Here is a 27227-nt window from a genome sequence, read left to right as displayed (position 1 = left end):
CGCCAAGTCAATAAAAAGTTTAAGCTAATCAATTTACTTCCATGTTTTTGTAAATTTCAAAGTAAAAAGGCAGCCTCTTAACAATAGAGGAGAAGCATATTATGACTTCTCAACATTGGAAGGGATGCAAGTATACGACATAGTCCAAGAGTGCACCACTTGTAACAACTCGAACAAACTTTTAACACGGCCAAAATAGATTTGCAAACATTTTATCAATATTCCATTCCCAGCCCCTTGGAGTAATTCTTTATATTATCTTCACTGTCACAATTACCGGGAGGAAAAGTGCACAGTCCAAGAGTGCACCACTTGTAACAACAACTTGTACACACTTTTAACACAATCAAAACAAATTTGCGAACATTTTATTCAAGTTCCATTCCCGGCCCCTTAACTAGGCGCGCCTTGGTGTATTTCTTTATATTGATCTTCAGTGTTAAAACTGCTAGGAGGAGCCACTCTCGATCCCTCTTAAGTGAAAACTTATCTATAACCTTTTACATGAGTTACAAGTTCTCAAGTGTTGAATTTTTTCAAAAGTTGGCACCCCAAAAGTCAATTACTTTTTAAAAAAAGCCTCATCAATTGTGTTGTCTCTCATAATTTGCGGGTGGTTGAGCCCACCTTTGGGTCCTTTGGCCCGGTGATATGGGCTCGGCTCTTCATATATGAGGTGATATGGGCTCGAATCCTCATCTTGTGCTCCGATTGGACACCATCCCATGTCACCAAGTTGTGGCATTGCCTTAGAGCGAGGTTGCAATATAGGTTAACGAGGGAAAGAGGGGTAAAGCATTGCACAAGGTAGCACCCATAGTAGTGGGTGAAAAGGGTTGGAGTTTCTATTTTCAAGGAGATCATGAGAGATATTCAATTGAAGATGGCAAGCCTATGTTTAAGGAGAGCCTATGACTACCTAAAAGAGAATGTCATTTTTGGCTTTCTAAAAGAAAGCCTTAGTGTTGTGTTGGGTTAGGGAGACTCCTTTCATTTCAAATCTGACATGATAGAGACTTACCTTTCATTTCACATTTTGACATGTCCTTACTTTTCTTGAATTCTATTGTTTTAGAATACTAAAGTGAAGCTTCACCTTGCATAAATTTTAGTAAATTTTACACACACACACACATGTTTTTTTTGGATTCTATTGTTTTAGAATGCTAAAGTAAAGCTTCACTTTGCATAATTCTAATAAATTCTATACACACACATATATTGATTAGTTCTTTTTTATTTTACCTTTCATTTCACAACTTCACATGGCTTTATATATCTTGCATTTTATAGCTTGATTTCAATTAGTGTTAACGTTCGAGAAAGTCTCTTTTATTAAGCGGCTGTTGATCGAATTTCTTCCTCACAAAAAAGAAAATAAAAAATACTAGCAAAAATTTTGAGATTTGCAAAATTTTTGAATAATTTTCTAACATATTTCATCGAGTTTTCTTCCATTTACCATGGTTTGCAGTTAGCTAGTTTCGATTTTCAATCAGCTCAAGACTAAGCTGAGGCAATCCTTTCCTAAACACTGATACCAATTTAATTCAACCTAACAATTTTATCACTTTCTTATTGTTTTTGAAAGCCCTCGTGACCCTTTCACTTGTTTACAGTGCTTGTGGGATTTTCTGAACGTCTGCTATATTTGGAAGAAACATGGATATGCGTTTATTTAGTATACACTCACCCTATTGACACAAGGTTCACAAGTGGTTGCCATAAAAGAACTCACGATCGATTGGCGACAAGTTACGTTCTTGCTCCAAGGTGAAGGGAGGGAGCAAGCCTGCAATCGCAAAAAGCCTTGGGTGACCACATCCTAAGACGACACCTTTCACGCTTGGACCACTATTTTAAACCACTTTCTTCATTTTAAAGATCATTGTCTAACTTCACTGCATCAGATGTGAACCTATCGGCTACTTGTTGTCGATTGTGCATTTGTGCGCAACCAATGCACCAGGCGTATTGCACCTCAGCAACCAAGTTATCTCAAAACACTTCTAGCATGTAGGAATCAATTTTGATGTATGGTAACAGATACAAGAAATGAAAAAATGAGTTCTTTTAGTATGTTCCTCCATGTGTTAAACCTACCTATTTTGTCTCGTATTTGGCTTATAATACTCTGCGTTACATTACATTTCTATACATATTGGCTCTTCAGTCAAAATAACTCCATACTACGTACCTACTCGCTCCGCTTTTAAATTATTCATTATTGCTGCGATGCTCTCTGAGATTCCCTACTCACTCCTCTCAAGTGAATGCTTCACTACCCTTACAAAAGGATTTTTTGGATTTGAACCCCCATCAATCCAGCAAATACCTTACTGCTACTCTCGTAACCTTACTGCTAATCAAGAGCATCTACCTTGATTTGCCTCTTCTTTTCTTTCTCAAAGATTGTATCACCCATTTGGCTCTTCAGTAAAAATAACTCATTGATTTTCGTGATCCTCCCGAATATTCCCCTCCCAAAAAAAAAAAACTCCACGTCGACACCCAACAATTCGACGTGCTGCCCTCGCCCAACTTTAACGTCTGCCTCCAACAGGTCAACTATATACATATATATATATATATATATACATATATATATATATATATATATATACATATATATATATATATAGAGAGAGAGAGAGAGAGAGAGAGAGAGAGAGAGAGAGAGTTGCAATCTCCGTGCGAGTGTGTAAAAGAGAGAGAGAGTATAAGAGGGAGGGAGAGCGATCGGCTACACTACCCAACCTCAATAGACCCATCTAGTTTCCCTCTCAAAAGACGTTTCGCGAGCAAGCGAGAAAAAGAAGAAGAAGAAGAAGACCAACTATTCCTCCATTTTCAACCACCCTTCGTTTGTTCTCGTAGCCTGCGCTACGATCGGCAACCCACAAGTAGGTCTCTCCCTTTGCCTTACGTTCAACCAACATCTTCGTTGATCCTCGAACGCAACTTGGGATAAAAGATGATTTGGGCACCATGATTTGACCTTTGTGCAAGATAAAGAGTTGTCTGATGACCTCCAGATGAAGCTTAACATCAGATGGAAATTATCTTGGAGCTACAGGTTTAGATGTATATGGGCTTTTCCTGTGTCCATGAAGCAAAGTGTGATCTTGTGGTTGATTCTACAAAGTGGGTTGTGGACTGTAGCCAAAGCTAACAAAATCAAAGGCACCCAAAACCTTTGTGATAGATGTGACACTGAAGAGGAGACTCTAGCTCACTTGTTTATCAACTGTCCAAGAAACAAACAGATTCTGAAGACCCTACAGAGAGCTGTCCACACTTTACATCCTCAGGTATTCAATTGGGAAGAATTGTTGCTGGGAAAGTGCCAGGGGCTCGACATCTATCTTTGGTCCCAGATAAGAGCTTCCTAGTTTGGAACATCTGGCACGGCAAATCCACATCTGATAAACCCAACAGTGATAAACCCAACAGCCTGGACCCAAGCCTATTCCTTTTTGTATGAAATCAAATGTTTTGCCAAATCATGTACTCTTAATATGAAGAGTGTTTCTCAACTAAGCGAACATGAGATACAAAGGTTCCTGCCTTGGCAAAAGTGGAAGCTTTGTCTCAGCCAAATGTACTCTCTCCCTAGACCCAACATGTTTGAATGCATAAATGAAATGTAAAGTTGTACATGTGGGCCCTTCCTCTGCCCTACCTTGAGGACCTTCTCTTGAATTTTCTCCTTTTAATTTAACTTTTTAACTTTGCCTCAAAAAAAAAAAGATTCAAAAATTCAATCACAACCTAAGGACGTACGGCATGGTCGGAAGCAAGATTTGAAGCCGCGCTTAGCAGGCGCCTGCCACTGCTCACCGCGCGCATGGCCCGTGGCATCTCATCTACGTGAAAGCTCCCAAATCTATATGTGCCTGTGGTTTTTAAAAAAGAAATTAGCAGGCGAATCACTCAAGCTTTGAATTCTCTAGATCTATGGAATTACAGGAATACAAGCCTCCGTCTACTCCATGGTGTGTCCTCAAGCAAAACACCGAAGTGACGAACTTTATCACCAGCTTGCAGAGCGAGGTGGACTTGCTGCAACCGATGACCCTAACTCCTTTTTGATGATGAGTAAACCAAAGCCTCATTACAACCTATGACTTAATGTAACTCTGAGAATACTTTTTTTTAATTGTTCTGCACTTCTGGCTCATGTATACTTGGCCAGGTTCAGTCCATCCAGGAGAAGAGAGCGAGCGCTCACAATGGTGCGTGTGTGCATGCAAAGACCCAGGTTGTTCACAGCGGCATCTTGCAAATTTCAAGTGTACCTCAAGATAAAGAAAGCTCGCTGTTTTTTTTTTGGCCCGGGGCGGGGGTTGGGGGGGGGCCTGAATCAGTTCACAATAATAATGTCAGCTCGCCTTGATGAGCTAATAAGTTAGATGTCTTGTGATGCTGGTGCTGTGATGTGCTGGATGAGGACACAGGGAGTTTTCCACATTTCCCCTAGAACATTGTTGTGTGAAAGTTAGTATACAATGCCAAGCGCAGGACACCCAGACTAGTGGGCTCCTTGTAAAAATTAGCATATCATGGATTCCTGTGGCGTCACACAGTATTTTCCGAGATTACCTCCCCAAATTTCACAAATAGGTGATTAGCTGAAGTGCTGCTGCTACCCAATGTGAGATCATCCTTGCTTTTTCTGTCCTTGTACTCATCCAGATATCTTGGATAGCTAAGCCCCTTGTGAGACAAGATTGCCGGCTTCGTACTTACTGCAGGGAACAACGTAAGTAGTACCCTCACCACATCGTACATTGTAGGCCTTGCGGATGGGTGCTTTTTTGTACATAGCAGAGCAAGTTGCAGTGCCTTACTCATGCCTTCCAGCTCCGAATCTGTGTCCCTCAGTATTGGATCAACTATCTCTACAACTGATCCACCATTCTGTTGTGAAAGTACCTGCAAAATTAAAATTCTGTCATCAATTGTAATCGCATGCTCAAAATACAGTGTCAATCAAGCAGAACAGGAGAGGCATGCAACTTTCCCTCTCATTATTCACATGTTGCCTTAGTATTTTGGCTTAGTAAAACAGGACCTGAAGCATGTATACGTTCAATAAACCTAGGTTTAAGAAATACATCCACTCACAAACATGCAGACTAGCCCACATGTCATGTTCACACACACATACTGATCAACGCACAATACCAAACAGTGTGCTCTACAGGTACAAGCAATCGGATGAATCAATTGGACTACCACCTACCCATTGATGCAGATTTATATCATCATCTACAGCTTTCTTTCCAGTCAGGAGTTCTAATAGGACCACACCAAAGCTGTAAACATCTGATTTTTCATTCAATCGTGATGTCCTTGCATACTCTGGATCGATGTATCCAATGGTTCCCATTACTAATGTGGATGTATGGGCTTTTGCCAGCGATATACTCTTGGCAATCCCAAAATCTGTGAGATGTGCCTCGAGACCACCATCAAGAAGGATATTAGATGACTTCACATCCCTATGCACAATGCGAGGGTTACAATCATGATGCAGGTACGCAAGCCCTTTTGCTGCCCCCAGAGCTATGCTCAACCTTAAGTCCCAGTCGAGCTTCATTTTCTTGGCCCCTGAATGAAAAAAATAAAGGGAAAATATTTATACGCCAAGATCCAGCATTATGACTCTTCAAAGTGAAAAGTGCTGGAAAAGTAACTCACCATGCAATATGTCCCAGAGGCTTCCGTTTTCCATGAAGTCATAGAATAAAAGATTTCCTTGTAACGAAAGAGAGTAACCCAATAAGCTGACGAGATTCCTATGCTTGATTCTCCCTACTGTATCGAGCTCTGCCTCAAACTCACGGCTATTTTGTTGGTAATGACTGTACAATTTCTTGATAGCAACAGTCCTGCCGCTCTTTAATATGCACTTATACACAGTGCTTGATGCACCAAAGCCAATTACATGCTTCTGGCCTAAATTCTCAGTCAATCTCAGGATGTCATCATAAGAATGGCCTGCCAAGTCCATGTGAAGTATAACAATCCGCACAAGACCTGGAGTAACAAATTAAGTGAATGGACCATAAATGATAGACAGTCTACTGTGCAGTAAGCACAATGTCACCTTGTGTGGGCTTTCCGGTGTCCTCCAAACCAAACTCACAATTTTTCTGGTTGGATTTCCAGAACCACCAAGCCAAGAAACCAAGTGCACAAATTGCACCAGTAAGGCCTAGTCCTATGTATAAGTTTTTGGATTTTATGCCTGCAAGATTCATGTAAAATTAGCTCAATCGTTTGAAATATCATGCCAAACATACGCTTGTGTGGATGATTGGCCTAGGTTACCTTTAGATGGCGCAGAATGAGGGCCACATTGGAGCCCTATTTTCTTACCACACAATCCCTTGTTTCCGCGATAGCTTCATGGATCAGCCAAAGATCCGTTTATTCACTAGCTTTTTGAAGGTTTGAGCATGGCAAGCATAGGATAGATCTTGTACCTTTCAATAGAAAATCTGCTAAAATTTCTTGCCGTAGGTATTTCCCCATAGAGATTGTTATATGAAAAATTCCTGTTACCACAACACTTTAAAATCCTACAATGATTTCTAAATGCCTGATAAAATAACTGATTTGACTTACAAGGCAATGAGGCTCAAACAGTTCGAAAGTTCTTGAGGAATGCTTCCAGACAGATTATTGTTGTTAAGAAACCTGCACGTGTAAACAGTAACTACGAGTGAACTCATGGCAGAGTAAGTAGTGCTAAAACCTGAAAAAATTCATTGAGAAGAGCACATATATCTTACAGTATGTAAAGCTCCTGGAGTTGTCCAAGCTCATTGGGAATGTAGCCTGAGAGGCGGTTGTATGACAGATCCCTGTGTTTCACTCTATAAATTTAGTTTTTCATAATCAAACGTCCATATATGAAGAGAAGCCCAACCTTCAAAAAGTCTTACATTCTGGCTATGTCCCTTAGATTCCCAAACTCCACAGGTATTGGCCCCCTTAGTTTGTTCCTACTCAGGTCCCTGTCACCATTAGGTTAAAAAAAAGGGTTTTTTGTGGGCAGGTAATTGAAATAGTAAAGCAAACAATAATTAGATCAAAGTGCTTGGTTGTGCCTTACAAAGTTAGCAGATGCTCCAAATCTCCAATTGTGCTGGGGATTGGGCCTGATAGATAGTTATTGGACAAATCTCTGCAATAAGCATGGGTCAATTCAACAACTTGTGCTTGTTCACAATATGCTTACAGGATGCAAGGATAAACCCTATTACATGCATATTTGCCTTCTTGTTTTGAAAGGATAAGTTATTTACTTACAATGTATCAAGATTGCGGATGTGGCCAAGCTCCGGAGGAATTGCTCCTTGCAAGTGATTGGCTGAGAGGTTTCTAGATGAAAGCAAAGCGGATGTAAGAGACAACCCGCACTCGAAAGCTGGCTGCTGAATTCCCGGAACAACCCAAAGGAAAAAATTGCTCTACTTACAAATACGCAAGACTAATAATGTCCTTGAATGCGGATGGGATAGGGCCAGTCAATTGATTGCCATGGGAATCACTTCATTAAACAAGGTTCAGAGTATTAGATCAATGGTGCAAACAAGTTTGCAGATCTATACATGCATGCGTGTCTTTGTGTGTGTGTGTAGCACGGCATGACACACAGCATTAAACTTTTGCCTTCTTCACTGGAGTCGAACGTTATAAACTTACAAAGACGTCAACGATACACAAGATCGTAAACTGTCTGGTATTGTACCTTCAAGTTGATTATTTGCAAGGTTCCTGCATTGATTCACACATTAGCTAACCGGAGTGGTTGGAAAATCTTAAAAGCTAGCAATTGTAACAGAGAGAGGTACGGCTTACAGTTCAAAAAGTTCATCTAGTTTGCCAAGCTCTGGGGGAATCTGCCCCGTGAGATTGTTATCATTAACTTGACTGGAATCAAACAGTTGCACATGAGTGCTCTCCAAGATCTTTATTAGTTAATGACTGATTTTAAAACTCTCTAGAGAATCAAAAGTTCTTCCTAGAGAATCAAAAGTTTTACTTACAGATATTGAAGGTGAGTCATATTACCAAGTTCGGGAGGAATGGGCCCAGACAAGTGATTTCCTTGCAAATACCTGGACAAGTGCAAGAAGATTTGGTGAAGAGATTTGTAAGAAAACATTGCTCTGGTTTTTTGAATTTTGCAGCAAGCACCCACCAGAGTAAGTTCTCTAATAGCTGTAAAGAATTGAAAAGAATGTTTTCTGATGTTTAAGCGTCAATCGTTCTTACACCCAAATACTCATGAAAGAAAAACATCTCACAGCTTATTTGTGTAAGTCAGATTCCCAAGACCAGCTGGGATGGTTCCTCGAAGATGGTTGTCACTGAGGTCTCTGAAAATGCATGCACGTTAAGGAAACAATGCCATTTTAGTGCCAGACCCCTGTGAAGGTAGTTAAAGTTGGGTAAATGATAACCATACCAAAGAGGCAGACAATTATTTCAATATCCATGTGAAACTTTTTGTATGGTGCCCAGTGGCTCCGTTAATAGAGTTTGTGTGTTAATAAAGCCGAAGGTACTAAGTCTTAACATTGCCAAACAATCATAAAGACTCTTTCAAACTGACAAAGAGGAAAAAGTGGAGGGTCGATACGGTGTGGACAATGAGAAGTCCAGTCTAGACAAATCGCAAAGGCAGTAGCCAAAGATTTTGGAGTCGAAAGCCTTTGCATTACTCATATAAGAGTTTCAAAGCTTTTATAATCTGTGATTCTCACATTCATTGCTCCTTTTCTTTACTGATTTTCTAGCTTACCCTATGTACTGAAATGATTTTATGTTTTTGAGAGAGTGAGGTATAGTGTATCAAAGAGGGTGATGAATACGCACAGTATTACTAATGCTTGCATGAGTCCAAGCACGTCAGGAACACTGCCTGTGAACATGTTCCCTTGTAATGATCTGTTACAAAGACAGGATTCGTTTTTTTGCTGGTAGAATCATGTTAAACGCAAAAAACAATCTCAGGGCAACATTGCTTCATGAATCACTTAATAAGATGAATCACACCTTTGTACAACTTTCAGTAACAAGAATGAGGTCAGAGGACGTCATTTAAAGGCTCAGAGCATCTTAAGAAACTCACAAAGTGGCAACTTGAAGAAAGCCTATATTGTAAGGTATGTTCCCAGTCAACTGATTGTGCCCCAAAAGTCTGCCATACCAAGATGCATGAAATAAGCATGTGTGTGCCGACAGTTTCATGCACATGGACTTATCTAGCGCGCACTTACAAGACTTGAAAGCTTGTACAGTTGCCGATGTTATCTGGGATAACGCCTGTCATGTTGTTGCTACTTACATCACTGTTGAAACATTTAGAAGGCTAAGTTACCGAATTAACTACATGATACTGGATCCTAGTCAAAACTGAGCATGGTCATGTTTGCTTACAAGACTGCTAGATTACTCATCCTGCAGATTTCTGGGGACAGGTGTCCAGTTAGAAGATTCTGTCGCAGACCTCTGTAGTTAAACCACCATTAGAAACCAGGTTCACTGAACAAGACAGTCATTAGCTCTATCTGCTTTCCAAGTAGCTTACAGGTATCGTAGAGTTTCACTCCAGTACAGCAGGGATGGTATCTCACCAGTTAAAGCATTGGAAGCCAAGTCTCTACAAAACACCATCGAGGCTGGATCATAAGGATTTTAGCACCACTAATAAGGATACATGCACAGCGAATCGCCTTATGCATGCACAGGAAAAAATGTATCTATAATACTCACAGCTCTTGCAGGTTGGGAAGCTGCGACAAGGTGGAAGGAATCAGTCCTGAGAGTTGATTGCCCTTTAGTATGCTGGGTACAAATCATGAAAAGAAATTTCAAAATACACACCCTTTGGACACAAAACACCAAAGCCTGAAGCATAGGGATCTTACAGTGACTCCAAATTTTTCAACTTGGAAATGGAAAAGGGAATATCTCCAGAAATGTCATTGTAAGAGAGGTCTCTACACCAGAAAATGAAATGACTAGCAGTAAGAGGTAAGTTTTTCAATCCCCTTTTCACCACTAGAAATGAAATCTTTGCTCTCTGCCTGCTCTCTCAACTTACACATTTTGCAAGCTCGAGCAGTCACCGATCTCATCGGGGATTTGTCCTAAAAGCATGTTGTGGCTTAAATTGCTGCAAGACCAACCGAACAAACCTTGGGTGTAAAAGCCTCTCCCCCTAAACAAAAAAACTATGTACGACAACAGCTCATTATAAATGATCAAATGTGGTAGATACATGGTTACCAAGCTCTTCAATTTCCCTATTCCTGGGGATAACTCTCCACTGAAGTTCAAGTTTGAAAGATTTCTGAACAATACCATAGAAAAAATTATTGATGCTTGCACATTAAATACATTTAATGTTATAGCCAGACAACATTAGAGTATTGCATCCCATAGATTCCCGAACATAATTTTGGACGATTCAGAACCAAGAAGGCAGTTGGAGGTCTTGGCCAAGGAGCACTTGCCACTAACAAGACATTTTGAGGATGAAACCAGTGTAAAGCAATGGTTGCTTACCATTACAAGACCCACGACCAAACTAAGTGGGTCTTTGCAGAGTAAGAAAGGCAAAATTGCATTTCATGCAGTCATTATGAAGATTTTAGTTCAGGAGCTTTTAATGAAATTGTGTTTCATGTATCATTTTCACGGAAGCAAAAGTCATAAAGGGCTGGAGAACTTACAATCCAGTAACTCTAAATGTCACATTGTCGCACATGACTCCCCTCCAGTAGCAATGCTGATCACCAACCACAGTGTCATCCCAACTATACAGCTCATTGTTTGTATCTTTTAAGGAAATCTTCAACTCCAAGAGGATTTGTCCTATACAAGCACTTCAAACCCTTCAGAGATTATTGAGGCGATATAAACAAAATCTATATAATTTCCCTCACTCCCTTGCCAATAGCAATCTTCATATACTGCACGAAACATTTCCAAACTGGAAACGTCAACCTACCTATAAGAACATGAAACAGCATTCTATAGGACAAGGAAACGGCGGGGGTACACCCATGTGAGAGTAGCCAACCACAGAGAAACAAAACAATTTAAGCTCGCGAGAAAGCAAAAACAAGAGCTCACGGCCATAGACTCTTCCTCTTTCATTAACATGCACAAATGGAAGCTTCCCTCGCCCGCAATCGTGCCAAGAAGAGAATTCTGGAAAGTTATAGAGCTCTCTGTGTGTTTGCAGAGAAAGATGGGTGCCCGGTTCAAACACGCTCAAAGAGGGAGGCTTAATTTTCTTTTAAAAATCTGACGCCAGCATGATCTGCAATGACCTTCACTGAAACCATCCAAGAAGAAAATATTTGCCAACACACTGATAAACTTGGCTAGGGCTAGGTGTATTGGTATGGGTGGTAATTCCTTATGACGAGCGGTTTGGTCAAATAACTATTTGAAGAGTCTCCTCTTACATAACAAACTAGGTAATGAATCAACAGAAATCCTTCAAATTCTGGTCATATACCAGGGAAACTAACAGCTCCCACACAGAGCCTGGAGGCATCCTCAAGGTTCCTGAGAGTGTTACATATTGAGCAAGATCAGGTCAGAATTCTTTCAGCAAAACTTTTGTACAAATTAAGCCGATGCAGAACTGAAAATGCCTTAGGTAAAAGGCCGTCTCAAAGCACATGGATAGCAGTAAAGTAAGGCTCTTTTGAACTACCTTGAGAAGTTGAAGGGACCTCTCACCCGTCACTAGCTAGAGTGCTCCCCCTTTAAATTGAAAGATACACGCAGAGGAATCAAGATCAAGCAACTTGGCTATCCTTGAAGAAGAAGAAGAGGTCACATCACTCTGTGGACAGCGCCTTCTTCACAAAGTCAGACACGATAATGGGCCGGCGTATATAATCTGTCTCCATATCAGCTGCAAGTTGCACTCATACGGGAATGCTCTCTCTCTCTCTCTCTCTCTCTCTCTCTCTCTCTCTCTCTCTCTCTCAGCTGCAGCTGTATGGCCAAAGATAAACTGTAAGCCTGTAGTCTTGTACTCATAAGTCGGTTTTGCAAGATTTACTACTCTGCCATAATCCAAATGGTACAGTTTCAGATCCCCTGACGGGGATTTTGACATGCAGTGGGTAGGAGCTCAACTCAGGCTTTGCAATGGCTATCAACTTGTCAGATCACTGCGCATGCCTCCATAATCACCTCAAGTTTATTAAAATTCGAAGCTTTCAGCCAGAAAAAGAAATTTAAATGCTACTTTTGCGACGGCTAAGTTCGCTCCGTTTGAGTATTAAAATGATGTGAAGAGAAAATGGAGAAGCTACAGAGAGTATTTTGCGCACCTTCGTGGGGAATTTGAGCATGAACAAAGGGCTGGACTTGCAAGAAGAGTGTAATGAAGACGGCGGAGGAAGATAAGAGCTGAGTGCCCCAGCTTCTTGCTTGCACCATCTTTAGCTTGGTTAAGCAATCAGCCCAGATACAAAAAATTACGTAAACCGTTGCTCAAGCCATTCACCCAGAGCAGAGAGCCTTCTAGTTTTGTGTTGAGCTCCTTGAATACGGTGCAGAACCCTGCATAGATACGAGATAGTTGGATATCGTTACTGCTTCTCCTGGCTCACAGATCATTCTTGCGTGCAGGCAAATGTCTGTCTGTGTAATCTAAGAGTTGGTGTGTAGCATTCGGAATCAGCTAGTTGGCAAGGCCCGTGTGTATGTGTGTGTGTGTGCGGCTTGTGATTCTGGGAAAATAAAGCTTTTGAACGGCAGATGTCAGAGTCTTCTGTAGACTTCAAGGCTTGTGAGTAGTAAGCACTGAGGTGAGGTGTATCGTGTCCGAGAGAGTGTTAAGACTTGAGACTGAAAAAGAGGGTGTGTGTGCATGGCAAGTTCAACGTCGCGATTCGCAAGCGATTTCACTAGGTCTTGGCTGAACGGGATATGAATCATATGATTCTGTATATATAGTCTTTTTTTCAAATGTTATAATAACTTATGTTATTACTTCAGCAGAGTCTCCCTATTAATGACGTATTTAGCATCGCCCAAGTTTGTAACACGACACAGTAGACAGTCCTCCGCACTATTTGGCACTGGCGTTTTCAAATGGGATAGACGTTGGGGGTCAATTCGGGGCAAAAAGTAAATTCGGACCGGTAGATAAATTCGGGTCTGCACTTTGATCCTTGAACCCACGACCTCCTCCATGCGATGCATGTGCTCTAATCACCATGTCCGTATGCGTTCACTGAAGAACGTGGCATTTCAATGCCACAAATGTAAATGTGGTCACCTAGTAAATTCGGAGGGCGCGATCTTGTAAATTCAGGCCGCTCGATCGCACGACCCACAATGCATGCGCCTCACCGTTTTCATCTCCACCCTTCATCCCATTTGAATATGCAAGTGCCTATAGTGTTGCATATAGTGTTGAGGACAACCAACATTGGAGTCGTGGTCCGTGGACTCTCTCTCTCTCTCTCTCTCTCTCTCTCTCTCTCTCTCTCTCTACTACTAAATATAGGGATTTGGAGAGCTCCCTTCCCTCATGTGTCATAGAGGGCTCCGTGAGCTCAACAAATGCTGCCAATGGGGTTGTAACTCTGCCGATTTGGGCATCCCATGAGACAAAGAGAGAGAGAGAGAGAGAGAGAGAGAGAGAGGTGCCACCGTCGAAAGGGACGTCGCCTACAAACTAGTATAGTTAACACAAAGGACACCCACGCTCCAGTCCACAAAGACTCCACACTCTACAGCATCCAGACAGAAGGGGGGAAAGGGGAGATTATATATCTACGTGTCTGTCTTTACATGCTGGTGATAATGTATGTACATAAATAAATATAAATAAAGCTGAGTTTGAACTTTGAAGATATGCATGTAGATGGTATACGCACCATGTCCCTCTTTTTTTTTTGTGCCCACGATGTTTCAGCTTAGGCTATGGTCACGTGAGGCTTAGTTATCCAAGCTGACTATCGACAAGCTTTGGCATCATAACTTGAGGCATAGTCACAAAACTCCCCTTTTCCACTGCCGGTCACCTCGGCAAATCACTCTCGTGTCTGTGCCTTCCTCTCCCTCTCTCTACCTGTTGCTCCCGGTCTCAACTATGCACTCTTGTTTGACATTGTCGAGGCTTAGTTATGAGGCTTGCTGATAACTAAGCCTGCGTGACCACTCCCTTACACACACACTAATCCTTATCTCGTTATCTCTATATCTATATCTAATAAAGGGAGCGTGGCGTGGCTTACAAAAAGCAGAGGCGGCAGAGCATTGTTGAGGCGGAGAGGAATTCACTCACCATAAAGCAACAGAAAAAGGCTGAACACTCCATTGTTGCCCATGGCAGCCTCCCTGCCAGGCGTGCTGCATTCATAGAGAGAGAGATAAGGCGAGGGCGAGATACACTCTGCTGCTCGTGCGACGTGGAGAGAGGAAAAGATCAGTTCATAAGGTCCATGAGAAATTGTGACTGGAAACATAAGACAGTGGTTGCAGACTGTGCTAATTTTGCGAAAGTGATCACCCTACTTTGACGGATGAAAAATTCGAGCCGCGAGGGCCAGGGGGAGAGAAAAGAGACCATTGAGTGCAAGCTCCGCGGTGTTGGAACTTGGGGATGCGTGCAAGAGAGAGCGACACGACTGACGACTCAGAGCCTAGGCCCTAGAGGAGCCCAGTGAGTGTGAGAGAGAAAGAGAGAGGTTTAACGTCGTCCCAAGTTCCCAACGTCGCAAGCCAAAATTTCCAAAATACCCTTCAATTTCTTCGAAATTCCACTCGTGCACATCTCTAAAGATTTTTTATTTTTTTTTGCTGGTTCTCATCAATAGGGGAAGTTAAGGATTTTATATGGTATTGTGGGCGTATCATTTTTAGTCACAGATGCGAGTGCATTCGTGAATACTTTGGTCTAGAAAACTTAAAAATAACCTCCTTTTATGAATATTATAATATGCAAAAATCAGGCCAAATTTTTCCCAATCTGATGCAAAGGTGTATTTGGAATTTTTGAAATTTGAGGGGTACTTTGGGACTTTCACAAAATTAGAGGGGTATTTTGGTAATTTTCCCCCGGATTTACAATAGGACGCTCAGTCTACTGTGAATCGTGATGGTGTGCAGCTGTGGAGAGAGAGTCACGCTCTGTCTCCGTGCGATGTACAATCCTCTCATTTGTCTCTGCGGAAGCTGGAGGGAACTTGAGTGTGCATTTCCGGCCAAGGCTCCAAGACAGAGATGGGCTCGGTCAGTCGGTGTTATCAAAAGTGAAAGCCTGGTCCTTCCGCTCTGTGAACAGAGAGAGAGAGAGAGAGAGAGAGAGAGAGAGTACAGCAGGCCGGACGTACCCGCAGCCTGTCTCGAGCTTTTCCAGAGCGCGCTCTACCTACCGACTGCTGATATTCGGACAATTTAAACTCGCTGTAAGGTGCTCTTCTCATCATTCCCAATTCCAATCCGATGGCTAGCCGCTAGAGCGATCTCTCCTCAAAAGCTTCACATTAAAGAGGTGGGGACCGGGCATTCGCTAGTATGGATACACGCACTCTACTATCATGCCGTCTGAACCAGTCTAGGGTGGGTTCGGACTAGAGTGGTGGAAGAAATCCACCTTTCCACCATTTCCAAGTAGAACATCTCCACCATTTCCAAGTAGAACATCGGGGAGAAAAACCCTATGAGCAGATACTCCGAGTGTAGTGGTTCTACATCGAGTGGTGCAAAAATTCCAGCTCTATTGAGACGTACAATGAGGGTTTCTAGGCCACTTGAGAGGTTTATGTTGAGCCTAAATTATATTATGTCGACAGATGGTGGTGATCCCTCTTACTACGATGAGGCTATGTTACGAGATGATAAGTGTAAGTGGGAGAGTGCTATGAAATGAGAGTGGATTCTTTGCAAAAGAATCACTTGGAAATTAGTACCTTTGTCAAAAAGGAAAAATGCTTTGTCATGTAAATGGGTCTACAAGTTGAAGATCACACCCAATGATAGGAAGCCAAAGCACAAGTCAAAATTGGTTGCGTTTCAAAAAAGCAAGGTACCATATTTGGATAAGTTTTTTCTGCTAGTTGTCAAAATGACACTCTTACGGCGGATAGTACTTACTTTGGTTGTGAAAGAGAAAATGGAGTTAGTTCAAAGGGATGTTAAGACAACGTTCTTACATGGTGATCTTCATGATGACATTTACATGCAACAACCAAAGCATTTTTTGAAGAATGGCAAAGAGAAGTTAGGGTAAAAGTCCTTGTTTAGAGACGGTGAAACTGCGTGACAACTTCCAGGGGGTATGGCGCATCATTTTGCAATTGGAGAAGTCCATTTGAAAGTGCAGCACAGTGTCTATCTACAGCAACGAGGTCATGTAGAACGACGGTCTAACGGCTAAGATCGACGATTATTTGCGCTTTGCGTGTAACAAAAGAAGGTACAATTGGAAGAATTCTCAGGGGCCATTTTTGAAAAAGTACTGCTAGCTAAGATCGAACGCATGAGATTGATGCGTGACTACGCTAGCCAAGAAGCACCGGGAACATCACGTGCCTAAAGTAGTGCTTATAGCCATAATATAGTGAGTATCTAGGGGTCCCTAAAGAGGGCCCCGACTTTTAATTGGGACCTTTACCCTAGTGCATGTTATCTTTAAAGAATCCTTTGTGGTTTAAAGCAAGTACCATAGGAATAGTATCATAAGGTTGATGCTTTTATGAAGTCTCAAGGGTATGGACGAAGCAAAATTAATCAGTGTCTACACAAAAAAAGATAGAGATGATCGTCTTTCAATTTTGGTCCTATATGTGGATGGTATGCTCATCACTAAGAAGAATAATCTTGAGGTAGATACATTGAAGTGAAAGTTTCATGACAACTCATGAAAGATTTGGGTGAAGCAAACTTTATTCTTAGCATGCACATTATGTGGGACATGTCAAAAAAGTTCTCTACTTGTCACAAAAAAAGTAAATTTGAAAGATACTGAAACATTTCAATATGGGGAGGAGCCATTACCTACTCCATTACCTCCATATGTGAAATTTAGCCAAGAAGATTGTCCCATCTTTGATGAGAAAAGACTTAAGATGGCCAAGGGATTCCTTATGCATCTGTTGTTGGTTCTTTGATGCATGCCATGATTGAGACTTGCACATACATTTTATTTTTAGTGAGAGCCAATAGTAGCTACATTCATGGATAATCCTTACAAGAAGCATTGGGAGAAAGTGAAATGTGTGATGAGATAGTTCAATGCTACAATGGGTTGTGTATTTGCTTTGGAAGCAAAGACACATGTGTATCTTGACAACACAAATGCAGATTATGCAAGGAATGTAGAAAATAGAAGGTCTACAACAAGTTAGGTCTTTACTTTCACTAGTGGTGCAATTTCATGGCGATCTTTTTTTAAAAATTATACATCTCAAACACAAAAGAAGAGTACATTGCAGAATCGGATGCTAGCGAGCAGGCTATGTGGTCTAAGTCGTCTAGTGGGAGATATGGTCATCAATGTAGAAGTTCTAGTTTTACATTATGATAGTTAGAGTGCTATCAAATTATCAAAGAATCCAATGTTTCATGTAAAACAAATCACACTGGTACCACTTCATTTAAGTGTTAGGAAATAAGACGTAGCTAAATAGATAATTGAGTAGATTACTTAATGGAGAGAGACAGATTTATATACACGAGATTATAAAGTAGAGAGAGAGAGAGAGAGTACATACGATATACGTGGTTCACCCAATGTGGGCTACGTCCACGGGAAAGCAACCACTCAATGGCTTTAGTACTTCAAAACAAGAAGTAGTTTACAAAGGGATTATACCCTTAATGGAGCTCCCGCCTTGTTTCACTCTCACCACCTCACACTCACCTTGTTGCATCAACTTCACACTATGAAATGTGTGTAGAAATGGCCTCCTTTTATAGGCCAAAAGGGCTGCCCTCTCTTATGAGAGACAGCCATGTGTAGCCGCCCTTGTGCGAATAAGTCCAAATCAGACCCTCCAATCCACCCATGTGTGGCCTCCCTTGAGAAGACAAGTCCGCTTTTGAATTCGGCCACCGGCCATTGACTTCCGACCACCGGTCAACCGAACGGTTGTTTTCCGACCACTTTCCGGCCGCCGTCCGGCCATAATATTCCGGCGAAAAAGAATATTCTGGCGAAAAAAAAAGTCTCGGGGGCCTCCGCCCCCGAGGCCTTTAAAGTTGCCGCTGATTCTTGTCCGTGAAAATTTTGGTTTCCGGTGAGTGATTTTCCTTCACGCACGATGGCTTCTCCTCATAATGGGGGCCTTACAAATGTGCGCTTTTACCACAGAAAATTACAAGGGTAAATCAGGCTCCATACTTAACAATCTCCCACTTGGAGACTGATCTCCAAACCAAACCTGTGACTGCTTTTCATTCTGGCTTCTTATCCTTGAATGCCGATTGAAGATGAGCAAAAGCTCAACTTCTCCTTGTTGACCACCTTTGTAAACATGTCTGCAGGATTTTCACTTGTATGCACCTTTCCTAGCTTTAGTTGTCCCTCTTCCAAAAGAGTGCGTATGAAGTGATATCTCACCTCAATGTGCTTTGTCCTTGAATGAAAGGCTGAGTTCTTCGCAAGATGGATAGCGCTTTGGCTATCACTGTACAAGACACAATTGTCTTGTTTGAATCCAAGCTCTTCTAAGAATCTGTGAAGCCATAGAATTTCTTTGCTTGCCTCCGTCATTGCTACATACTCTGCTTCCGTGGTAGAAAGTGAAACCACTTTCTGCAGCTTTGAAGCCCAGCTTACTGTTGTGCCTCCAACTGTGAACACATAGCCAGTAGTGCTCCTTCAAGTATCTTTGTCACCGGCCATATGTGCATCAGCATACCCTTCTAGAAAAATATCAGTTCCTCCAAAATACAAAGCATTTGTTGTTGTCCCTTTTAGATACCTAAGTATCCACTTCACAGCTTGCCAATGCTCTTTACCTGGGTTGTCCATGAACCTACTCACAACTCCCACTGCATGTGCAATGTCTGGCCTTGTCCAGACCATAGCATACATTAGAGAACCTACCGCTGCAGCATATGGAACTTTAGACATATAGGCTATCTCCTCTTGTGTCTTTGAACACATATCCTTCGTTAGTTTAAAATGACCAGCCAAAGGTATAGAAACTAGTTTTGCATTTTGCATTGCAAACCTTTCTAGTACCTTCTTGATGTAATCTTCTTGAGATAGCTTTATTGTCTTCTTTGACCTGTCCCTTGATATTTTCATACCAAGTATCCTCTTTGCAACACCTAAATCTTTCATTAAAAAAGATTTGGATAGCTCCTCTTTTAGGTCTTTGATGTCCTGCATGTTAGCACTTGCAATCAACATGTCATCAACATACAACATTAGGATGATGAATTTCCCATCTCCCAAATTCTCCGTGTAGACGCAGTGATCCGAGTTGCATCTTGTGAATCCATGATCCAACATCCATCGATCAAACTTCAAGTACCATTGTCTTGATGCTTGCTTTAAACCATACAAGCTCTTCTTTAATCTGCAAACCATTTTCTCCTTACCTTTTACTTCATACCCCTTTGGTTGAAGCATGTAGATTTCCTCCTCTAAGTCACCGTGAGGGAATGCCGTATTTACATCCATTTGCTCGAGATTTAGATCATTAGCAGCCACAAGGCTTAAGACAAGCCTAATTGAGTTCATTTTTACAACAGGAGAAAATATTTCATTGAAGTCAATACCTTTCTTTTGAGAAAAACCTTTTACCACAACCTAGACTTGTACCTTTTCTTCCCACCTTCTTCTTCCTTTAGCTTGTACACCCATTTGTTTTGAAGTGCCCACTTACCTTTAGGCAACTCAACCAACTCCCATGTTTGGTTGCGATGTAGTGAGTCCATCTCCACTTGCATGCTCTTCGTCCATTCTTCTTTGGATTCATGTTGCATAGCTTCTTCATATGATTCCGGCTCTCCAGAATCTGAGATCAAGAGATGGTTGAAGGAAGGAACAAACCTTTCTGGAGGTCTACTTGCTCTTGTAGATCTTCGGGAATAGGTTGAGGCTCCTCATTTGGTTGACGTTGTTGCACATTGTCATCGTTTGCAGTCCTTGAGTCTTCACCGTCCTCAAGCTCCATGTACTCATCACCTGTTTCTTTTGTTTGTTTTCTTTCCAAGTAATCTTTGTACATATTTTGTTCGTTAAAAATTACATCCCTACTCCTTAAGATTTTACCATCTTCAGGATTCCATAGGCGATACCCAAAGTCTCCTTCTCCATAGCCAATGAAGAAACACTTTTTGGACTTTGCATCTAATTTTGATCTTAGGCTTCTATCTATGTGCATGAAAGCCTCACACCCAAACACTTTGAGAAATGCATAATTCACCGGTTTACCTGTCCATGCCTCTTCTGGAACTCCCCCATCCAATGCCGTTGAGGGTGACCGATTGATTAAGTACACAGACGTACTTACAGCTTCCGCCCAAAGCTCAAGCGGTAGGCCTGCATGTAGCCGCATGCTTCGTGCTCGTTCCATGATTGTTTTGTTCATCCTTTCCGAAATCCCATTTTGTTGAGGTGTCCTTGGGGTTGTCCTTTGCCTCCGAATGCCATTGCTAGCACAAAAGCTTTCAAAAGCTTGGCTGCAATATTCGCCTCCATTGTCGGATCTGAGGCATTTAACCTTGGTACCTGTTTCATTCTCCACAAAGGCTTTCCACCTTTGAAATATGGAAAATACATCAGATTTATTCTTCATGACATAAACCCATGTTTTTCTAGTCACATCGTCTATGAATGTTACATAGTACAATGAGCCACCAAGTGATGGTGTACTTGCAGGACCCCAAACATCAGAATGAACCAACTCAAGTTTTTTATTTTTTTCTTTCATTTCCTAATTTTTGAAATTTTACCCTCTTTTGTTTACCATAAACACAATCTTCACAGAACTCTAAGTCCACTTCTTTAAAACCTGGTAGAAGCTTCTTTGTTTGAAGGATTTGCATTCCTTTGGCACTCATATGCCCAAGTCGGTAGTGCCACACCGCACTGTCAACTTCTGTAGTTGCTGCACAAGCTGAAGGTTGCGTGCTAACAGTACACAAGTAAAGTGTACCGACTTTTTCACCCTTGGCAACCACTAAAGATCCCTTTGAGATCTTCCACCGTTTGTTCCCGAATGCAATGTTGTGACCTTCATCGTCCAATTGTCCTGTAGAGATCAAATTTTTGCGAAGAGAAGGAACATGCCTAACATCTTTAAGCTTCCATTCATTTCCGTAAGCAGTTTTGACAGAAACTGTACCTTTGCCGACAATCTCACAAGCTTCATCATCTCTCAAGTATACATACCCAAAATTACCTTTGGTGTACTCTTGGAAATGTTGCTTGTGTGGTGTCGCATGGAATGAAGCCTCGAAATCTACTATCCAGGAATTAGACACATTGTCTAATGAGAGAATTAGAGCATCTTGCTCTACTTTACCTGCCACATTGGCCTCCGATGTTGGCTTGTTGTCTTGAGACTCTGTCTCCTTCTTCTTCTTCGACCAGCAATCCTTCTTGACGTGGCCCTTCTTGCCGCAGTTCCAACATTCAAGAACTGACTTTGTGCGTGACTTGCTCCGCCTTGAGCGATCACGACCCTTTTGGTTTTTGAACCTCTCCTTAAGCCTTCCTCTTGTTTCCACTGATAGTGCAGCACTTGATGATTCTCCTGTGCTTCTCCTTCGCATTTCCTCGCTTAGGAGAACACCCACAACATCATCAAACTTAAGAGTATTTGTGCCAGAGATAGAATTACTTACAGCCATCACAAGGCTGTCCCAACTATCCGGTAGAGATGATAGTATAAGGAGAGCTTGCACTTCGTCATCGAAATTGATTTTCACTGATCGAAGATGACTTATGTTTGTGTTAAAGTCATTTAGGTGTTCTGCAACTGAACCATTCTCTGCCATCTTTAGATTGAACAAGCGCTTCATAAGAAATAACTTATTGGATGCCGATGGTTTCTCGTAGAAGTGGTCAAGTAACTTCATCAAGTCCTCCGTGGTCTTCATCTCCGAAACATTGAAGGCCACCGTTGACGCCAAGCTTAACCGGATTGTTCCCAGTGCCTTTCGATCAAGGACAATCCATGCTTCATCTGCCATTGTTGCGGGCTTCTTCGCAAGACCGCCTAGTGGCAAATAGAGGTCCTTCTGGTAGAGATAGTCTTCAATCTGCATCTTCCAATGTTGGTAGTTTTTGCCGTTGAACTTCTCAATCTTGAGCTTCCCTTCCTCCGCCATAACTCCCACTCAATTCAAGGAATCCTTTCCTTGAGATAATTTAGCTACGAGCAAACTTTGCTCTGATACCAGTTGTTAGGAAATAAGACGTAGCTAAATAGATAATTGAGTAGATTACTTAATGGAGAGAGACAGATTTATATACACGAGATTATAGAGTAGAGAGAGAGAGAGAGTACATACGATATACGTGGTTCACCCAATGTGGGCTACGTCCACGGGAAAGCAGCCACTCAATGGCTTTAGTACTTCAAAACAAGAAGTAGTTTACAAAGGGATTATACCCTTAATGGAGCTCCCGCCTTGTTTCACTCTCACCACCTCACACTCACCTTGTTGCATCAACTTCACACTATGAAATGTGTGTAGAAATGGCCTCCTTTTATAGGCCAAAAGGGCTGCCCTCTCTTATGAGAGACAGCCATGTGTAGCCGCCCTTGTGCGAATAAGTCCAAATCGGACCCTCCAATCCGCCCATGTGTGGCTGCCCTTGAGAAGACAAGTCCGCTTTTGAATTCGGCCACCGGCCACCGGCCATTGACTTCCGACCACCGGCCATCGGCCATTGACTACCGGCCACCGGCCAACCGACCGGTTGTTTTCCGACCACTTTCCGGCCGTCGTCCGGCCATAATATTCCGGTGAAAAAGAAAAGTCTCGGGAGCCTCCGCCCCCGAGGCCTTTAAAGTTGCCCATGATTCTTGTCCGTGAAAATTTTGGTTTCCGGTGAGTGATTTTCCTTCACGCACGATGGCTTCTCCTCATAATGGGGGCCTTACAAATGTGCGCTTTTACCACAGAAAATTACAAGGGTAAATCAGGCTCCATACTTAACATCAAGAGGTGCTTGAGGACAAGTGCATAGAGCTTTTCAAGATTTACATAGATGATAAGTCTATTGATCTAGTAACCAAAGGTCGATATCCTTCAAAAGAAGATTCACATAGATGATAACCCCGTTGATATAGTAACCAAAGGTCTATCCTTCAAAAGAAGTATGCACACTATCGAGTGCTTATGGGCAATGGGTAGAGATCATGTAATGGTATTTATTATAATGCACTAATGTATATTTATTGTATGGTTGGCAGGTGTAAAGTAATCTATGTCATTGATTTGTGGGTGATTGGCCATTGTGTGTTGGTTGCTTATGTATGACTACCCGCGTAATTGACCATCCTGACCCATTCTTCATTATCTCAATACAAGAAAATAGGGAGGTACAATTGTTGTTGTTATAGTGAGATCTATCCTTGTCGTGTACACTCCTCTCTCTCTCTCTCTCTCTCTCTCTCTCTCTCTCTCTCTCTCCCTCCCCACACATTGCTATGCATCAATTCTTTCTATATCACATACTCATAAGTGGTGCTCTCGATACAATTATTTGCCAAGACCACCACCAGCCTTAAATATAGACGTAGAAGCTATTGCTACATTGTTAAACATCATAATTTTATTGAGGTATGCTTCAAAATAAGAGTACGGTATCACAACCATGGCAATGAACAAAATTTTTTACAAGTGCCTCTTTGTTTCTTTTGTGGTTTCATGAGCCTCTTGCTATGTGCGTAGGCATGAATTTTTAGATTTTTGCACTACACTTTGACAGGCTTTCAATTATGGGCAACCATGGAAGTTTTCCTTAGGAAGTGCAAGGGTCCCTTGCAATTTTCCCTGTTACCCCTCCACACACCCCCCCCCCCCCTCCAATCCAAGGGGACTTTAGTGTTTAGGGTTGTTCTCTTCCTTGAGTGCATGCATACAGCACTCCGATCTTGGAGGTGCGCATGCCACTCTCCATCGCTCTTCGACTGTGTCTCGCATTCGATGGTGTGTACATACGAGTCTCCAAGTATGCACATTCGTTGGTTTTATTTCTAGTATGCATGCTATTTTGTGTTTTATGCAGGTCAGCTATGCTTTCAGTTGTAGAAAATTTAGACTCTATGTTCCTTGTATACATATGCATAGCTTTCTTAAATGCACAATGGCCTTTAAGGAGCCTTTAAGTTGGATGTTGGTACAAGAAAATAAGGAGCTACAATTGCTCTTGCTATAGTGAGATTCTCCCACATTCTCATGTACACTCCTCTCTCTCTCTCTCTCTCTCTCTCTCTCTCTCTCTCTCTCTCTCTCTCTCTCTCTCTCTCTCTCTCTCTCTCTCTCTCCATATACACACATTGCTATGCATAAGATTTTGTAGAGATTGATACAGACCTACGGTGTGATTTTCTTGAAGACATTTCCATCAAATCAAAGACTTCAAGGAGTAGTTATTGTGAAGACATCATCATTTTAAGCTCCTTTAAAACTCTCTCTCTCTCTCTCTCTCTCTCTCTCTCTCTCTCTCTCTCTCTCTCTCTCTCTCTCTCCTCTCTCTCTCCTCCCCCTCCCCCCCCCCCCAGAAATGGTGAGATGGGGCCTATGTTTAGAGAAAACTCAATGGTTGATCCCCAAACCCAAGATGAAGGCTAAACTCCCAAGACAATGAGTGTGTTTTGCCAGTTAACAACACTCTATACAAAATGATATAATGCCTCACAATGTCTCTCACTATATCTCACTTCTTCTTCCCAATGTTAATGTGTGAGTGTGCTTCCCAGTGGCATCACTTCACCACCTTGATAAGGTCACTACATAATGTGTAGTGGCATCCTTTCTCTAGCCCAATATCATCTTGGAACTAGGCACCAATACTAGGCTCTAAGCTCTAGGGTACACCTAAATACAAATGTCTATAATGGGACCAGTGCAACCTTCTCTACTGCACTATTTATAGTTGTTGTAGATCACTCCTCCAAGTGCATTTCGGGGATTCATTTGGTAGGTACATCCTCCATGATGAGGGGAACATGAAAGGTGGGCATGGGAACTCCTTCGACACTTAGTGCAAGTTTTGATGTGACACATAATACATATATGTGTGTAGCCGTTTTGGAAACCACCCGGAGATGTGAGATGCCGATGAGACCTTTTGTACATAAGCCCTTCCTTTTGTATATGAAAGATAAATATATGTTGTAAAGGTATTCTATTTTGTACATTTATTTCAATTTGAGTGTGAGAGACTCTCTCTCTCTCTCTCTCTCTCTCTCTCTCTCTCTCTCTCTCTCTCTCTCTCTCTCTCTCTATTGTATGAAGCTATGGCTGCTCTAGCCTTCAAACCTCCTTGAGTTTAATTGCACCCACCATTCGATTTCAACAACTAGTATCAGAGCTTTAACAACATCCACTTGCTTCTTTGCGTGTGAGATGGCCACAACCAAATTTGAGAGTCGAAGTGCAAGGAAGGAGAAGAAGAATTTGCAAAAACGAGAGCTTCAGTTTACGGCTCAAGAGAGAAAGTGGTGGTGATCTGAAGACTGGGAAGCTAAGCCTAGAAGATTTTCATAATTAGCAATCATTGTCGAAGATGTGCAGCACTATAAAGGGTAGATAATGGCTTGGGTCTACCTCACCATTGACCTCTATCAAGGGGCTACCACAGTAGCTTCATTTAGTGCCACGCGACAACTACAACCCACAAGCTGGGGATGCACATATCAACAACCGAGTAGATGTAGTCAGTAGCACCAGCAACAACCAGATTTAGAAATCGGAAACCAAGGGGACATACGCTCTATTGGCAGAGTGGGTGAGGCTTTTGTAGCATAGAGAGTCTGAGGGTGGGTGTAATAACAGTCAGCAAGAGAAAGCACACACAACAGGCTTCAATAGTTGCTCGTTTGCTCGTCACACACACACACACACACACACACACACACACACACTCTTGCGGCCGCTCAAGGCTCTTGCAATGTTCCACTTTTGGTAGCTTGTATCAACAATCAGGCCTCACGGATGTAAATACAAGAGTGGGGTGACCTCCCTAGCACCCTCAAAACACGCCATAGCTCGAGATTGTCAGTTTGCATGAGTGGGCAGCTTTGCTTGCCTTTGATTATCGTTCTCCTCTCTCTCTCTCTCTCTCCTCTCTCTCAACTCTCATTCTCTCTCTCTCTCTCTCTCCTCTCTCTCTCTCTCTCTCTCTCTCTCTCTCTCTCTCTCTCTCTCTCTCTCTCTCTCTCTCTCTCCTCTCTCTCTCTCTCCTCTCTCTCTCTCTCTCTCTCTCTCTCTCTCTCGTATGAAGCTATGGCTGCTCTAGCCTTCAAACCTCCTTGAGTTTAATTGCACCCACCATCCGATTTCAACAACTAGTATCAGAGCTTTGACAACATCCACTTGCTTCTTTGCGTGTGAGACGGCCACAACCAAATTTGAGAGTCGAAGTGCAAGGAAGGAGAAGAAGAATCTACAAAAATGAGAGCTTCAGTTTACGGCTCAAGAGAGAAAGCGGTGGTGATCTGAAGGCTGGGAAGCTAAGCCTGGAAGATTTTCATACTTAGCAATCATTGTCGAAGATGTGTAGCACTACAAAGGGTAGATAGCATTGCTTGGGTCTACCTCACCATTGACCTCTATCAAGGGGCTACCACAATAGCTTCATTTAGTGCCACACGACAACTACAACCCACAAGCTGGGGATGCACATATCAATAACCGAACAGTAGTAGTCAGTAGCACCACCAACAGCCAGATTTAGAAATCAAAAGCCAAGGGGACATACGCTCTATTGGCAGAGTGGGTGAGGCTTCTATAGCATAGAGAGTCTGAGGGTGGGTGTAATAACGGTCAGCAAGAGAAAGCGCACACAACATGTTTCAATAGCAGCTCGTCTGCTCGTCACACACACACACACACACACACACACACACACACACACACACACACACACACACACACACACACACACACTCTTGCGGCCGCTCAAGGCTCTTGCAATGTTCCACTTTTGGAAGCTTGTATCAACAATCAAGCCTCACGGATGTAAATACGAG

General features: G+C 42.2%; 1 protein-coding gene across 9 annotated transcripts; it reads right to left on the bottom strand.

Moving 5' to 3' along the window:
* Positions 1-3917: 3917 nt before the first annotated feature.
* LOC147458489 (LRR receptor-like serine/threonine-protein kinase ER2) lies at positions 3918-14492 on the bottom strand. Of its 9 annotated transcripts, none has more exons than XM_086513128.1 (27): positions 14345-14492; positions 10755-10896; positions 10301-10372; positions 10124-10195; positions 9948-10019; positions 9793-9864; positions 9608-9679; positions 9457-9528; positions 9297-9368; positions 9149-9217; positions 8893-8964; positions 8322-8393; positions 8061-8132; positions 7873-7944; positions 7717-7788; positions 7490-7561; positions 7321-7392; positions 7124-7195; positions 6954-7025; positions 6801-6872; positions 6634-6705; positions 6492-6563; positions 6337-6410; positions 6113-6253; positions 5704-6003; positions 5246-5613; positions 3918-4935 (listed from the first exon to the last, which is right to left on the bottom strand). In XM_086513128.1, exons 1-27 carry the CDS (start codon positions 14385-14387, stop codon positions 4579-4581), a joined length of 2862 nt encoding a protein of 953 aa, XP_086369254.1. In that variant the 5' UTR covers positions 14388-14492; the 3' UTR covers positions 3918-4578. The 9 variants fall into 9 exon arrangements, with proteins under 9 accessions (XP_086369254.1, XP_086369260.1, XP_086369253.1 ...); XM_086513134.1 differs by having other exon boundaries at positions 5704-6042; positions 10309-10372; positions 14345-14489; XM_086513127.1 differs by having other exon boundaries at positions 5704-6042; positions 14345-14488.
* Positions 14493-27227: the final 12735 nt, after the last annotated feature.

Source organism: Adiantum capillus-veneris, chromosome 5, assembly GCF_014529385.1.
Source record: "Adiantum capillus-veneris isolate H3 chromosome 5, ASM1452938v2, whole genome shotgun sequence".
Classification (NCBI taxonomy): domain Eukaryota; kingdom Viridiplantae; phylum Streptophyta; class Polypodiopsida; order Polypodiales; family Pteridaceae; genus Adiantum; species Adiantum capillus-veneris.
The sequence above is the reverse complement of the archived record's forward strand: the minus strand, read 5'-3'. Positions and strand labels throughout refer to the sequence as shown.